This window comes from Balaenoptera acutorostrata, chromosome 3 (genome assembly GCF_949987535.1).
Source record: "Balaenoptera acutorostrata chromosome 3, mBalAcu1.1, whole genome shotgun sequence".
NCBI lineage: Eukaryota > Metazoa > Chordata > Mammalia > Artiodactyla > Balaenopteridae > Balaenoptera > Balaenoptera acutorostrata.
Window position 1 is genome coordinate 11188480 of NC_080066.1, and position 16818 is coordinate 11205297.

The 16818-nt window shown below is 37.7% G+C and overlaps 2 protein-coding genes across 5 annotated transcripts in view; one reads left to right on the forward strand and one right to left on the reverse strand.

Annotated features, from left to right (window-relative positions):
- Positions 1-1526: 1526 nt before the first annotated feature.
- On the reverse strand, positions 1527-15926 carry THNSL1 (threonine synthase like 1). Of its 2 annotated transcripts, XR_009007735.1 has the most exons (3): positions 15803-15926; positions 4013-8288; positions 1530-2965 (listed from the first exon to the last, which is right to left on the reverse strand). XR_009007735.1 is itself a non-coding variant. In XM_028168439.2 (2 exons), exon 2 carries the CDS (start codon positions 8238-8240, stop codon positions 6009-6011), a length of 2232 nt encoding a protein of 743 aa, XP_028024240.2. In that variant the 5' UTR covers positions 8241-8288; positions 15803-15926; the 3' UTR covers positions 1527-6008. The 2 variants fall into 2 exon arrangements, 1 of the variants encoding a protein (XP_028024240.2); XM_028168439.2 differs by having other exon boundaries at positions 1527-8288.
- The window catches only part of ENKUR (enkurin, TRPC channel interacting protein), a 31080-nt gene continuing 30184 nt past the window's right edge, over positions 15923-16818 (forward strand). Inside the window, exon 1 of one of the 3 annotated variants that reach the window (XM_057544404.1) lies at positions 15923-16043. Coding sequence is in view for 1 of the 3 variants with exons in the window: in XM_007189892.3 (XP_007189954.1) it covers positions 16702-16778 (77 nt within the window). In the remaining 2 variants the exon portion in view is untranslated. Of the gene's footprint in view, positions 16044-16214; positions 16334-16563; positions 16779-16818 lie in introns of those variants that run through there. The other 2 variants (XM_007189894.2, XM_007189892.3) reach the window with 2 other exon arrangements.

Consider the following 16818-nt stretch of genomic DNA (forward strand, 5'->3'; position numbering starts at 1 on the left):
TTCATCGTGGTGCGCGGGCCTCTCACTATCGTGGCCTCTCTTGTTGCGGAGCACAGGCTCCAGACGCGCAGGCTCAGTAGTTGTAGCTCATGGGCCCAGTTGCTCCGCGGCATGTGGGATCTTCCCAGACCAGGGCTCGAACCCGTGTCCCCTGCATTAGCAGGCAGATTCTTAACCACTGTGCCACCAGGGAAGCCCAAGAGGTATTCTATATTGTGGGATAACTACAGTTAATTGTGAGTGAAACATCCCTGAAAACTATCCTTCTCTCTTTGGTTTGACTTCATATTTACCAAATAAACTACTATTTCCAGGGTATCTTCTTAAAAGGGATGGAGAGTCTTAGGTGGAGAAGACCAAGTATGTGGTCACTGGAAAGATATATCTACCATTATAAATCAATAAATGTACATTTTAGTTTATGTTAATTCTTCTATAAGTGTGATTAGCGGAAGATAAAAATCTCTAAATCTGATCAACTTTGTGTACCTGAACAAAATTTAATTTCTGGACTTCTCACTCTGGTGACTGCATCAAGGCACTATGTCCCTTTCTGAGGTCTTGGGAAAATCAAATAATTTATGTGTAATCATTTTCAAAGTTATAAAGCTCCTACATGTATTTTTTTCCTCTTTGATAAGAATGACCTGCATATTTCAAAGGATATTTTAACTTTGATTGTTTTCTCCTTAAAATTTCATTTCATTTCGGTATGACTTTTGGCCAGTAGAAATTTTATGCTCTTGACCCAATTTAAACTAATATTTTCCTTCCTTCTTTTGCCAGTAAAATATTATTATACTCAACTTTTCTCAAGAGAAAGACGTTCTGTTTCTTCATAGTAGGCTACAACACTGAAGGGAAAAGGGGGTACCTTTTGACTTGACTCTTTTTCTGGAAAGTATACAGAATACTGTGAATAAATAAGCTTTTCAGATCTTTTAGGATTAAGTTACATTACTTTAATAGAGAAGAACCCTAAACAGATGTGGAATTTACAAGAAATGATGTTTTTTCTGGTAATGACCCATGTTGATTTGGCAGTTGTTTAAATATTATGTCAGCCAATTATATTTAAAATCTCAAACAGATTGGAGAGATAGTCCCAGAAAAAAAAGGTAATATCGAGGGCAAGTAAAATTATTTTCTGAAAACTTCTGCTATTTGATTTGAACCTTGTAAATTTCAAAACAAATATGAATAATCTCCAATCTTGTCAAACCAGGATGTCAAATCATTTTAACCAGGCCACTTGATCCAGTAGAAATGCTATTTTCTTGCATATCTTTTCTGTTAGATTAGGAAACTGTGTTGTGCTAAAATGAACAAGTTAACAATCCATTATGCAAAATCATGGGTTAAATGTTTTGCAATTCCAAAATTTTAAGATTTTAGAAAGGTAATGTCACGTGTTTGCCATATATTCAGTGTGGTAGTAATAAATGGCTCTCTGAAAAAAGTGTGTGTGTGTATACATAAGTTTATTAAGACTTTTACTGATTAAACAATGTAGAACACAAAATTACAAATAATAATAAAATATACAATACTCTTTCCTGTAACTGTATATAACCAATTTCCACCGAATGCTTTAACTTATTTTTGCCCAGCTCAAAATGTTTAACTACTCTATATCACTTGGTGCCAATCTCACTAATTTTACCTGTAATCATCACTTAGAACTGTATTAAGCAGGGTTGTTAATTGCAAATAACAGAAGTTACTCCGAACAAGTTTAAGCTTAAATTAAAATAAATTTATTAAAAGATAATAAATGGACCAAAGAATCTCCAGAAAACCAGAGAATCAACTTTAGAGGTTGGCACCAGAAACAATACCCAGGTCACATCATTGAATTGCTTTTGGGGACCACTAAAATGGCAGTAAAGTCATTAAAAAAGTAAGTCATAAATGGACACAAATGTCAGAAGAAAAGACCAGCAGCAGCACAGAAAGCAAGTGAGTGACTCAATGAGAACATGAGATAGTAAGTGCTGCAAACAAAACATACTGAGGGACTTCCCTGGCACTCCAGTGGGTGAGACTTCGCGCTCCTAGTGCAGGGGGCCTGGGTTGGATACCTGGTCGGGGAACTAGGTCCCACGTGCCGCAACTAAGAGCTGGCACAGCCTAAATAAATAAATGAATAAATATTTTTTTAAAATATTGAAAACCTAGAAGTTCTCTAATTTTAAAGAAAATGATATACTACAACATGGATTGCAAATCTGGGGCGTGTGCTGTCAAGTATAGCCCAAACAGTATTTTTTTATGTGGCTTCAAAAGAAAACCTATTGCTGGCATATAGTTATAAATTAAAGTTTAATGTTGCTATGAATACAAGCAAGCCTAGTTTAATCTGAAATAAAATTGAGTGATTTAAACATCAACGTGCATTGATATTTGTGCCTTAAAGAGTGCCAAGAAGAGTTTTTGTTGTTGTTTAAAAATGTTTTTAACTTCTGTTCAAAATGATTCCTAGCATTTTTTTCTTATTTTAGCATTTCTTATGAGCTCTGGAATATCTATCTTAAAGTTTCCATTTTGAAAAATGGCAATTTTTAATGGATTGAGAGAAACAGTATTTGCCATGATTGTTTTTGAAAGTGAGTTGCTATTAAAATCTAACAAAAACTTCAAAGAGAACAATTTATTACCTTCTAAACTCTATTTTGATGAAAAAATATTTTACAATTTTCATTAATATGTAATTTAAAAATCTCCTTTTTTCTCAAAAATCTTACAAGTTCACTATATTTTTGACGTGGTAAAATAATTTCAAAGATAAGGTAGAAATTATAACATAGCCTAAGAACTGATAATTTTTCATATCATAAACAGACCATACGTTTTTATTTTAATACAGCCAAGATATGAAATCTATTTTTACGTCATTAGAAAGAATCACAAATGTTTGGAAGTCCATTTTCACTAGCCTTCAACACAATTTTCCAAAACAGTATACCTATTGGATACAAGAACATATAAATATTAGACAATCTAAATGTCCACTAACTGGCAAATGGATAGATTATGGTATTCATACTATAGAATATTATACAGTAATACAAATTAATGAACTATGGTTTCACTCATCTGCATGGATGAATTTTAAAGTTTTTAAATAAAAGGTCATGGAAGAACATATATAGTATGATTCCATTTACATAAATTTAAAAAGAGGCAAAACTAAACAGTGCAAAATTGTAATACAAACAAGGGAATGATGAAGAGAAAATTTAGGATAGTGGTTACCTCTGAGGGAGAGAAGTAAACGTAATCAAAGAGGAGCCACAGTGGGTGTCAGAGAGGAGGAATGGTCTATTCATAAAGCAAGGTGTGGGGCACATGGTTGTTTACTATTCCTCCTTAAACTGTGAGTGTACTTTACATACTCTGGAGAAAACGGGAGGTACGAAAGTGGAGACCATATATGCAGACAACTCTTTTTGAAGAGGCTTGGTCTTGAATGGAACATAAAGAAATAAAAGAGTAGATGGGGGGAAATGTGGATGTTTAGTTTTGTTTTGCTCTTATGCTTTATAAGATATGAAAAGAGAGCATCTGAACGGCATAGAAAGCAAGCTTCCATCAGAGGGGAGAGGCTGAAGAAACAGCAGAGAGAACTGATGAGGCAAGTGATGTGAGTGCCCTGACGGGAACAGAAGCCAAGACACACCTGAAGGAATACCACCCAGTTCAACCCAGCGGCAGGCAGGCGAGCAGAGAAAACAGGTACAGCAGATTTAGACATTTGGTGGTGGGAAACCATGTCTTCACTGCTGGTTTGTCCCTCTTGACTGAGGCAAGGTTTTTAGCTGAGAGGGAAGGGCTAGAGTTGGTTTTAAGAAAAAGTGAAGGCATGAAATAAGTTTTGGACAGAGAACAAACCAACCACAGATAAAGGCAGGTGCCCTCTTGAACAACTCATCGTACCTATTTCCTTTGTCTGCCTAAAATGTATTTCCCCTTCCTTTTCACCTAGAAAATCATGCCATCCTTCAGGACTTACCTCTGTTTCTCTGTCCTCTGTGAAGCCTTTTCTGACTGGTCCATGGTAATCCTACAGCTCTTGACTGTATCATTTTTCACTTACTCATGACCTGTCTTGCAATAACTCTTCTGTGTTGTATCAATACATGATTTAATTTTACATGTTGTCTCCTTAACTACAGTTCTTGTGGGCAAAAATCATGTCATTTTTTTTTAAACACTGTCCCTCCCACTTTCAGAAAAATAGTGCATTCTCATACACACAGGATAATTTACATGCATTTTCTAAACATGTCATTTACTGAAACAAATATCCTTAAAAGCAAATGATAAAATAACTAAGACCTATGTGAATAAGTAAACTTTGAATCTTCCATTATTTTCTTGTAACGGCTCTTGGTTTTCAAGTTTTGGTTTTAAAATGTACTTGTTAGAAGCCATAGATCCAAAGTTAACATAATTAGTTTAATTTTAAAATTTTTTAAACAGATTGTTTTTGCTCATTGAACGATTACAATTTTTTCTTGACAACTTGTAATATTTTTTTTTTAAAGTTTATTTATTTATTTTTGGCTGTGTTGGGTCTTTGTGGCTGCACGTGGGCTTTCTCTAGTTGTGGTGAGTGGGCAGGCTTCTCTTAATTGCAGTGCGCAGGCTTCTCATTGTGGTGGCTTAATTGCAGTGCGCAGGCTTCTCATTGTGGTGGCTTCTCTCGTTGTGGAGCACGGGCTCTAGGCACACAGGCTTCAGTAGTTGTGGCACGCAGGCTCAGTAGTTGTGGCACGTGGGCTCTACAGCGCAGGCTCAGTAGTTGTGGCACATGGGCTTAGTTGCTCCGTGGCATGTGGGATCTTCCCGGACCAGGGTTTGAACCCGTGTCCCCTGCCTTGGCAGGCGGATTCTTAACCACTGTGCCATCAGGGAAGCCCCTGTAATGTGTTTCTTTATGGAGGTAGTTCTCCCAGAAAATGAAGCAGAATGTTATCAGCAAAGACAAATTATGTTAGGAATGCCATCTTGTGGTTGAGAGTAGTCCATTACACTAACAGATCCTTTCACTGATAATCTTTAATTCAGAAATAAAACACCCAGGAAATTCACAAATGTAAATCATGTTTATAATGTATTGTTACTACAAAGAAGGAAAAACTAAATATGTGCATCAATTGTATGTGATTTTAGTTACCAAAAAAGACAATGTTCATTGAAAAGAGAGACAATAGACAAATTATATAGGAATGGAGTCCAAATAATACAGGAAAACTGGTAGAACTAGAAACATACTTCCATGAAGACTATTCAAATACCCTGAATTTTGGAAAGCTTTTCTCTTTAAATAGATACATAATTTTATTTCTGTATCCACTACTAAGTAGTTCTGTTGATTATTACATCGTGGATTTAAATCTTGTGTCTTGATTTTCAAACTACATCACCTTAACTATACATATCCAAAGGGGAGTGAAGGCCAGAGCACTTATCTAATCTGGGTGGCATAGAATACACATAATTAATTACAAGTCCGAAATGGAGAGTCAAAAACACTACTAGCCCTTTCTTAATAGATGAGCTTACTACTTCCTCCACAGAAGTTAACCATTAGAGTGGTAAATTATCTTTCTATTCAATAGAGAACTGGTAATGGTTACAGATGTACTACGTAACAACTATGCTTAAATGTTTTAATTGCCAGATTGAATACCAGACATTTTGGTCTGCTTAAAAGTGGGGGTGAGGGAGTAGAAACTGACATATCCCTCATGAGTGCAAAGCACAGCACAAGGGTCTGTGCACTATGCTACCTTTCTGTCACTTCCAGATTAAGGATCCAAGGAGCATGTGTAGGTATAATGTTCAGATCTAGAGATTAGGCTATTGAAATTCCGAAAGATAACAGATCTACATATAGACATACATATTTACATAAAAAACAAAATGTTATTTGTATTCCAAATCAACTTTTGTGATCTATTATTGCATGCTTATCACCAGAAATTTTTTTACTCAGAAAACTTCTATATGAAGTGATTTTGTACTAGTTTTTCTACGTGACTCTTCAGGACATTCACATCAGCTGCACAGACCTGGCACTCCATCTTCTCTTGCTGTTTTGTTCTCTCTAATAAAGCCTCATGAGGTGGAGGTAATGCATTGTATGAACTCAGTAAATAAACCTGACTTGATGAAGTTTGACTGATTTCTTTGATCTTTAAAGCCTGCATGATAGCAGGTGCAAACTTTGAGTAATGAGCTGTAGATGAGATGATCACTGGGCAGGTTTTATCTTGCATTCTGTCTGCAACTACTTTTGCAACAGCAGTGTGTGGATCCAAAATATACCCGGAAGTATTGTAGGTGGAGTGAATAGCTGCTAGGCACTCTTCCTCAGAGCACCAGTCAGCTACAAAATCCTGCTGAACTTTCTCAACTAGAATCTTTTCTATCTGGAAGTGATGCTGCTCTTCTAATTGATTAAATAATCTTGTCATTAATTGTCCATCTTTATTAGCCATCAAGTGTAAATGTCGCTCCAGGTTTGAAGATTTGAGAATATCAATTGCTGGTGAAAAGGTTTGTGCTAATTTTCTTTCCCTCAGATCATAATGTCCTGTTTTTATAAAATCAGTCAAAACATGGTTCTGATTAGAAGCACAAATAAATTTTCGAATAGGGATTCCCATGGTTTTGGCATACACTGCTGCTAAAATGTTACCAAAGTTTCCTGTGGGAATACACACATCGACTGGGCTTCCAAAAGAAATAAATCCTTGGCTAACGAGATCAAGGTATGCAGAAGCATGATAAACTACTTGGGGAAGCAGTCGGCCCCAGTTTATGGAATTAGCTGAACTTAAGACTGTTCCATATTCCACAGTAAGAAAGCCAGTAAAATCAGAATCTTGAAAAATCCTTTTTATAGATGTCTGGCAAAAATCAAAATCTGACTTGACACCTACTGCCCATCCATTTTCGTTCTGACTGCCAATTATTTGTGCTTTTTGAAAATCACTTACTCCATCCTCAGGAAAAAATGCGGCCGCGGCTATTCTTTGCTTGTCGTTCTTACTAAGATGACTAAAGCCATTTAAGACTGCACTCCCGGTGTCTCCTGAGGTGGCTACAAGTATCATGTAATTACAACTTGGTGGAATACAGTGTGCAAAAAGATGGGGCATGAGCTGTAAAGACAAATCTTTAAATGATCCCGTTGGTCCATGGAACAACTCCAGGATGAACTGGTTGCCTGACAGGTGCCTGACAGGGGCAATTTTTGAGCAGGCAAAGTTTTCCCCATAAGCAGTTTCAATCATTTCTCCCAACCTGGAAGCAGGTATGTCAGCAGGATGTATACATTTTTCCAAGAGTACTTGTGCTCTTTCTATGTACGTTGCTCCTACGAGGCTTTTCCACTCTCCACAGTTTAATTTCGGAAACTCCTTCTCGGGAACAAAAAGTCCACCATCAGGAGCTAACCCCTCAGTCACAGCTTCACTAAAGAATTTTGTTGGAACCTTCTGTTCACAGTCTTTAGGCCAAATGTGTCTTGTGGAAATGAATGTTTCCGAGTCCACATCTTGGTATCTTTTAACTGCATTCAGCACTTTGTCAGCCACCTCCTCCGGGGAAGCCCCATCTTCGCATAAAACACGAGTATCGTACCACTTCTTATAATACTGTCTTCTAAACTTAAGTAAGTCTTTCATAGAAGTTCCAGAATTCTGACCTACAATCCTATCTATTTTCATTAATTTTAGACGACTAGCTATATCTATTGGAGGTACATCCAGATAAACAATTATTCCATTTTTCTTCAGATGCCACATGCTAGCATCATGCATTGGATTGGACCCAGTAAGGGAAATCACACTTCCAGATGCAGAGAAGTTTAACACAGCTTTTCCTTCCTCTTCTAAAAATTGCTCATTACCAACATCCTGCAATTTTTCAGACACACTCATATTCCAGGTTTTTTCAAGGATATCATCATCCACATCTATGACACAACAACCTAGTTTCTGACCTATTATTCTGCCTACTGTTGTTTTCCCAGCACCGGGTGGTCCCATCAGGATAATATTTTTGTCTCCAACAAGAGAGTAGATTGAGTGCCATGACTTCCTTAATTCTGCAAGTGCAAACGTTCTTGAAAGAAATAGCTGTGCATGTTTATCCGTTTTCACATGTGTACTAGAAAAGCATTTCTGAGTTATTTGTTTCAGGTGCTGACATCGGTTAAAGTGGAGCATTCTCTTTTCACTTTTCTGTGCAATCCAACCTAAAAACTGGCTTTGGCCCTTTCAAACATAAAAACAAACAAAAAAGACATTTGGTTACTAATTTCAAAAGACTATCCCAATAGGATTAAGTATAACCATGCCCACAGTACATAAACTGTTTAAAATTCTTCCAAATTTATGGGATATTTAAAAAAGTATTCAAACACAAATTCTCATTTATTTCATATTATCCTTTTAACAATCTTTTCAAGTCTCAAGACATTGAGTAATCAAAACTTTAACAACTTGTAACTATGAGCAACACTTTATTCAGAAAACGCCGTATCATAGATGCTTTTTCAAAAAGATACTAAATCAAATTAGTATTTATTTTCCTATAATGAAAATTGTCTCATGGTTTATAACCCATGTAAATAAGGATTATTTGGAATTGGAATGCTATTTACTTGCAATTCAAAAAGCTGAACAATACTCTTTATATTTAATTTCTCTTTAGTTATATGAAAATGCTGATAGATTATCATGTTACTCATAAATTTCTTAGTCAAAGAATTCACAAGAAACCAGAATAAAACATTTGCTTATAAAAATAAATAAATAAGATGCTTAAATAATTTTCCAAACTATAGGGCAAAGGTATGACATTTTCTTTCTTACATGCCTTTTACATGCATACTGTTAAGAATCATTCTTACATATTTTTCATGTTGAAGGCCTTAAAAAAAGCTAGTGAAAGATATAACATTATGCAAATACTTAAGAAAAATTGATAATCAGCAGCAAAGTCAAAGGCTACATATCTATAACCTTCTCTGCATGGGACCATCACTTTAATTTCTGTCCTATAAACATCATCAATGGAGAGACTTAACTCAAATTCCAGACTCCAGAGTGATAGCAAAAAAACTCAGGAATGTTTCCAATGATAAGAGGACAAACTTATTCTGGCATCCAGAGAAGCTCTGTAATTCCCCATACTGGTCAAATCCCTGTCTTTGGAAATATACTCACCATTAAAACACAAATGTATGCAAGACAAGTCAAATTTTTAGTCATATGTAAAGTACCATTTAATAACTGCTGCAATGTTTATTTAAATTGACTAAAGTAACTTTACAGACATGTAGTGGGGCTTTTCACGTGTTCTGTGGTAGAACCAATATGCAACTAAGCCACATTAAATGTCAGATCGTATGTTTAGACATGTTCTGAAAACTTTCAGTCATTTGCCACTCTGATCATCTATGCTACTCAAACTGTTCTCTAATAAAACATTTAAACTATTTTAAGCTAACACTGAATTTAAGTTAAATTAGAACTTTTAAGAGAAGGAATACATTTCCTTATTTGGCTTTTCAGCTTGTATGTGCTTAACTCCCACTGACTTGTAAACATATGACACACAGGAACCAATCTTAGGTGAAGAGTTTGTGGATGCTGAGGCAAAGCCATCTTTGCAAAAAGTGGAGTCTATAAGGGAAAAAATTTGAAGTTAATCATAACAGTATCATAAAATTCCACACAGTCTATTGTTAAAATGTCCATCTGAAATTTTTTAAGTACAGAAAAATAATAAACTGACCCTTTTCATGGTTCCCTAAAACTATTATTAAAAGATTAAAATACTGTCTTTTTTTCCAATATGTACATCTTATGATAAAAAAGAATTTTACTAAAAAAAAAAAAAAGTTTTACTAGACAGTACCGAATTTCTGCCACAAAGCAATATACTAGACAACATAACCAAATGATAAATATAAATCTTTCACGACACCTAAAACTTTCAATGATTTAACTGTATGTTTAGTGATCAGTGGACTGAAGCTATGAAATGAGTATCTGAATTACTCTTTTAGGTTGTTTTATCCATCTGAATCACTACATGATTTAGATGCAATAATATCTCCTGTAACAAGTGCAAACAAAGTGTCTGCCACACATGGGTACCTCTTGGCTATTTAAATGACTTTATAATAAATTCAAAGCACATAGCATGGTGGCTGGCACATAAGACCATTTATATAGTAATATTAACCACTGTCACTCAATGACAATAGACTAAAAACATATAAATTGAATCAGAATTTCTAGGCACAAAGCTAGGCATATTTTTTTATGGTTTGGTTTGTTTATAAACCTTCAGAGAAAACAGGGGTACTCTGTGAATCAAGAACTGTTTTGTCAAGCACAGTCTAATCCTTTCCCTGAAACAAACCAAGGATCAGAGAACTGTACACTTGAACCCTATCAGCAATTTCTTTTATTAAACTACTTTTATTCTGGAACTCTTCTTTAACACATTATTTTGAGGACACTGTATAAAACAGCCTGATTAACCTCCTATTCAGGTGGCTTTTGCTTATAACATCACAGAGTGTCTTCTTTTTTAGTTCCCAATGCATAACTTTCTGAGGTCTATATTGGTAATAATTGTGTATTACCTGAGTAGCTGGTTTGTTTTTATGGGCATTAAATCTTTTATCTGATCTTTTCCACTTTATGTTGGTTGCTACAATGCTTAACATCAACTCCATTAAAAGCAGAAGACTGGGGCTTCCCTGGTGGCGCAGTGGTTGGGAGTCTGCCTGCCGGTGTGGGGGGCGCGGGTTCGGGCCTTGGTCTGGGAGGATCCCACATGCCGCGGAGCGGCTGGGCCCGTGAGCCACAGTTACTGAGCCTGCGCGTCTGGAGCTTGTGCTCCGCAACAAGAGGGCCGCGATGGTGAGAGGCCCGCGCACCGTGATGGGGAGTGGCCCCCACTTGCCGCAACTAGAGAAAGCCATCGCACAGAAACGAAGACCCAACACAGCCAAAAATAAATAAATAAATAAATAATTAAAAAAAAAAAGCAGAAGACTGTAACAAACATTATGCATGTTAACTTCACCTTATCTTTCGTAACCTTATTCTTCCTTTGTTTTATATGAATTCAAAGTAGAAAATTATGACAGTTCAACTTATTAATTCTGTATCAACATTACTTCACCATGAAAATCTTCCTGAAACTAGCAGAAGGCAGGTATTAAGTGCTCTAACATTATCATTTTTAAAGAAAATTAAAGAAGCTACATACTAAATTTTGTAACATTTAGCCACAAACTCATTTTAGGGTTTCAACATCCACTGTAAGCAAACCAAAAGACAAGAGAAGATGGAATAATGCCCACAGCATGTAACTTTTATCTGGAAACTGCATTTTTACTTAAGAGGTAATGTAGTCAATTTTCATTATTCATGGTAGTTATGTTCTATCACGTCACCATGAATATGAATTAGTGCATATTGAACCATTGCTCCTAGGGGAAATACAGGGTTAGGTTCCTGTGAGCCTCTGGTCACAACATTTTTGCCAACCAATCAATACGTAAGGTTTTATGTGTGTTTCTGCTTAAAGACATCTTATTTAATATATATAAATAGTGATTCACTACCATTGAACTCAGCCTTTAACACACACCTGAAGGAAACTTATCTAACACACACATTTTCTCTGTAAGGGACATCGTGGCCTTAGTGCCTTAGGAACACGAGCAGCACTTCGGCGCTCTGCTTGGGGGCCATTTTAACCAGCAAAATCACCAGCTAGAAGCACAAAAATGCAAAAAATGTGGCACTTAAATAGAATTCAAAAAAGACACTGGTTTATAGTAGGAGCTGAAACAAGAAGGCAGAGCATCACCTTGTTTAACTCCAGCTTGGAATGCATATCTCGTGACTCAAATTTTTCACCACTGTGCACGTGGCCATGAATGATTGCAAAAGTGCTACAAGTATTAATTTTGGGTTATAAATAAATTTTAGCGAGTAGACTTCACAAATATAGAACTTGTGAAAAGTGAGGACCAACTGCATATCATTTTCCTTTATGATTCAAAGCCATGCTATTAGACTTTTTCATTTACTTATATTTTAATATGTTTTTCAGTACAGGGGTTATGAATAGGCAATTTTTCTTCAGCCAAAGAACAAAACTATTTCAAATTAAATGCAAGTCAATCACATAAGAGTCAAGAAACAAAAACAGTACTTAAAGGCTAAATCTCTTGATCATTAAGTACTCAGGTTTTACTGAATCATTGATGTTCTCAAATATTTTTTGTAGAGTCAAGTCCTACACAAAAAATATTTTAGTAAACTCTCTAATTTCTCAGGGGATAGAAGATATATACCACTCCATTATACATTAATATTTTTAAATAGGTTTTCTTATCACTTACAGTGGAGTTTTTTGATCCACTAGTTCTAATGGACACATTTTTGACATGAAAGACACTTGCCATTCAAATAGATAAATGGAAAGGCAGTGGTGTGTCAGTATCACAGCAAGAACTTTAAAAAACAAAAACAGAATGTCCACATGTACATATTAATTTAAGTACTGTGTGACCTCCAAGTATGAAATTTAACAATTTTACTGTGGCAAGCTGATCAAAACTGAAGAATTCAAGGGAAAAAAAGTACAGAAACCACTTTTTTTAAAGGTTTTTAAATTATTTCCTAAGAATGATAACAAAGTTATATACTTTTAAAACAGAAATACATATTAATTTTCAGGGAACTATTTACAGTGATATTTTCCTACATTTACCACTAGATGATTGATAATCAGCCAAAATCATATTAAACCCATTATCAATTTTTACTTCCAAAATAGTCCAGAAATTTTCAATTCCATTACAAAATTACCTAGAATACTTCTGGGAAATTGTCAAAATCTATTTAGTGAAAATGACTTAGCATTTGTCACCCATTTAAAATATTTGTTATTACTCTCCCAAAATAAAACATAAGACATAGCACTTCAAAAATTATTTCATGATGAGAACTGGCTACAGTTCAATGAACTTTTGAAAATATTTATGCCATGATTATACTTGTCATCCTGTTTTAATACAATCTCTATTTAAATTTCTAAGAATGACTAAATCTAGTCCACTATTTTATGAAGAAAGACATTCTAAGGTTTTTAAAAAATTCTTTAAAAATTACTGCATTTTTACAATAAATTGTTTTCCCATAAGTAATATGAAAAAAATGCAAATATATTAGTATATAAACTAACCAGCAGAAGGTTAGAAGCTTTGCTGCTTCTGACTACTAAGTAAAAATCCTCTTAACAAGCCTTCAGTCAGTCAGCTGACTGAAACAGCGAGGAGGAAGGACCACACTTCAGTGCCATGTGGTAATCACAGGGGTCTTACAATGAAAGCATTTTCCAAGTTCACCACTCATCTTTGCCTTTATCTTAGAATCAAGCTGACTAAGCCTTTCCTGTTGGTAGTCTTAACGCTCTTAGATATTCTCTTTAAGGTCTTGCGTATCTAATTCAAAAGCCTCTTTAAGTACCCTTTGCAATTCTATAACTTAGAAAAATATTGTAAAGAATATGTCTTTAGAAAGGGTTTATTTACCTCCCAATTGTCCTATTTATATTCCCACCTCTGCCCATTTTATTAAGCAGATGAAAATAATACTTAGTGAAAAAACCTAATTTGTATGTACAACCATTCATATAAGGGGTGTGTGCAAACTACAACCACAGGCCAAATCTGGCCCACCCCTATTTTTGTAAATTAAGTTTCATGGGAACAAAACTTTGCTCATTCATTTTTTTCATTTGTTAAGTATTGTCTTTGGCTGCTTTTGAGCTATAATGGTAGAGCTGAGTAGTTTCGAAAGGATCCATCTGGCCTGCAAAGGCCTAAAATATTTATTATCTAGCCCTTTACAGAAAAAGTTCACGACCTCTGATGGTACACCAATACTAATTCTCTGTGGACATACTGAACATAGGCATTTCCTTGAACAGGACTGCCATTTTGAGGGAATTATAAAAATTAGAAATGCATTCTTTGTAAACATACTTTCAAAAGGCAAGAATTACAGACCAAGTATCTAAAGGAAAATAAGTTCCTTTCCAAATGATTTAACAACTTCATTAAGATGGTGCACTCAGGGCTTCCCTGGTGGCGCAGTGGTTGAGAATCTGCCTGCTAATGCAGGGCACACGGGTTCGAGCCCTGGTCTGGGAAGATCCCACATGCCGCGGAGCAACTAGGCCCGTGAGCCACAACTACTGAGCCTGCGCGTCTGGAGCCTGTGTTCCGCAACAAGAGAGGCCGCGATAGTGAGAGGCCCGCGCGCCGCGATGAAGAGTGGCCCCCGCTTGCCGCAACTAGAGAAAGCCCTCGCACAGAAACGAAGACCCAACACAGCCAAAAATAAATTAATTAATTAATTTAAAAAAAAAAGAAAAACTCATAGCTAACATCTAAAAAAAAAAAAGGTGCACTGAATACACTACATTGAGACCTTAAATTCTGTTTAGTATTTTTAAAACCATAATAAATATACTGACATCAGTGAAATTACTGTATTCATTAACAGCAGAAAGTCAAGACTAGCTAAAGCCAGTGGGTGCTTACTAACTGGAGAAATCATGCTTTGCCTTTATTGGCTCTTTTAGGAACTGATTCACATAAACAGTCCTAAAGCGTTCCTTCTAATTAGAAAGTTTATAAACTTTGGTCAATGACTGTCCACTTGGCTTAACGGTGTTATCATTCTGAGTCCTTAGTTCAAATCTTAGCATATAGAGAGAACATTATTCTTCTCTATACATGCTAAGCAAAAAACCCAAAAACGTAAAATACTCAAAGTGGAAAGGAAAAGGGCAAAGTGGCATATACATATAAACTGTTTTGTTTCAAAACAGAAAATCCGATGTGAAGAACAGGAGCATTACCCCCAAGGTGCCAATCATCTGAAATAAAATGTTTGTTAAACGCCTGGGATAAAAAATAAAAACCTGACCAACTGGATAAGAAAAAACTAAATTTATTCTTGTCTAATGAAATTCACTAAGAGCCCAAGATGATAAGGACCCACACATTCAGCAAACCCTTTTAAGTTAACCAAGCCACCAGGCTGTTTTAATCGCTCCACCGAGCACCCTGGCAGTGAGATGACCAAAACTGGCCTTCTCTTATCTTAGAGCATCCTTAGTCCCTTCGGGCAGAGTGGCCTCTATAAGGTTAGTTCAGAACCATATTGCCAAAATGTCTTTCAAAGCCTCGGGATGGTGAGCTTCCTTCAGCAGTCATATGCGAATAAGTAGGTTCACGGAAGACCAAATGGTTCAAACGGAATAAAACCTAAGATCGTTTTCAAAAAGGGACACCAAAAAAAAAAAAAGGGCAACAACTCAAGGGCCCGTTTAAAAGGCTTCTCCTTCAGGCTTAGGCTTCTCGTTTAAAAAACAAAGACCTAAAAGGAGGGGCCCGATCAAGAGGTAAACTGGCGGAGAAGGGGCGAGGTGCGGGAGAAAGGGAGGCAGGTGGCCCAGGGGAGGACGGGCCGCGACAGGTGAACCGGGAGGACGGCGGGGCGCGGGCGCGCCCGCACAGGTGGCGGCAGGGCTGAGCCCGGGACGTAAGCAGCCGGGAAGGCGGGCGCGGACAGAGCGCTGGCATCACCGCCGAGCAGCGCAAAGGGGAAGGCGCGGAGCGGGAAAGGCATGCGATGGGAACGGACTGGTTTCTACAGTTTCCCTTTCTCCTCAAATAACTCACCAAGAAAATCACACTGAGAAGACGGGGGAAAGGAAAGGAAATGGGAAGGAGCGTCCGGGAGCCGCCAGTGCCGCCTCGGGCCGCAACCCCACACCTCGGACGCCCGCCCAGGACGGCCCACACCCTCAGTCCCAGGCCTCGCTAGGCCCACCCAGCTTCCGCACAGCGGCCTTTGCGCCTGCGCCGAGGTCGGCCTCCGCGTCCTCGTGCGACGCCCACGGCCGGAGCAGCCCAGCACCGGGTACGTGACTCGTCCCGCGCTCCACCCACCCGAGCCGGCTCCGCTCCTCGGGCTCCTCCCACCCTCGTCCCACTCCTGACGTCGGACGTGCGTCAGCGTGGCCTCAGCCGCTCGCCCCGCCCCCACCGGGTTGGCACCTGCGCACAAGAATGTTATTGTGCGACGCTTGCACGCCAGCTTCGCTGCTGCACGTGTCTCTGGTAGAGTTTATCTTTTTCTCCAAATATACAGAAACAGGAAAGAGCAACATTTTTAAGGGGACGCCACTCTTCACCCCTTTACTACCAAAGGTACATATAAACAGTGGTTTTCGGGTTGAACTTCTCTGAGAGAAAAGGAGCTGCAGAGAGAGGGAAGAGAGGAAAGGTAGTTTGCAGGGCCACCTTCCACTTCCCCGTTGCCTAGTAACTGTTTCCAGGGCAGTCGCGCCGTCAACAACGCTAAGTGATCCCAAGAGTAATAGAGGAGATATTTTATTTTCTTCCCAAGAGAGGACAGCTAAGAAGAGGTCAAAGGGGAATTGTGTGAAAGAGAGAAGGCTTAGTTCCTTGAGAAGGCAAGAGAGTAGGAGAGGAAAGGGGAAGCGATGAAGAAAGGGATGGAGATACTGGTATATTGAGAAAAAAGCTGAGTAGTTTTAAGGACTCATTTGGTGGCCATGGATCCAACGTGCTCTTCTGAGAGCATTTATAACCTCATACCCAGTGACTGGAAGGAACCTCCCCCGCCTCCTAGGTATGTGGGTAAGCGAAGATTACCACTTGAAACAAGAATG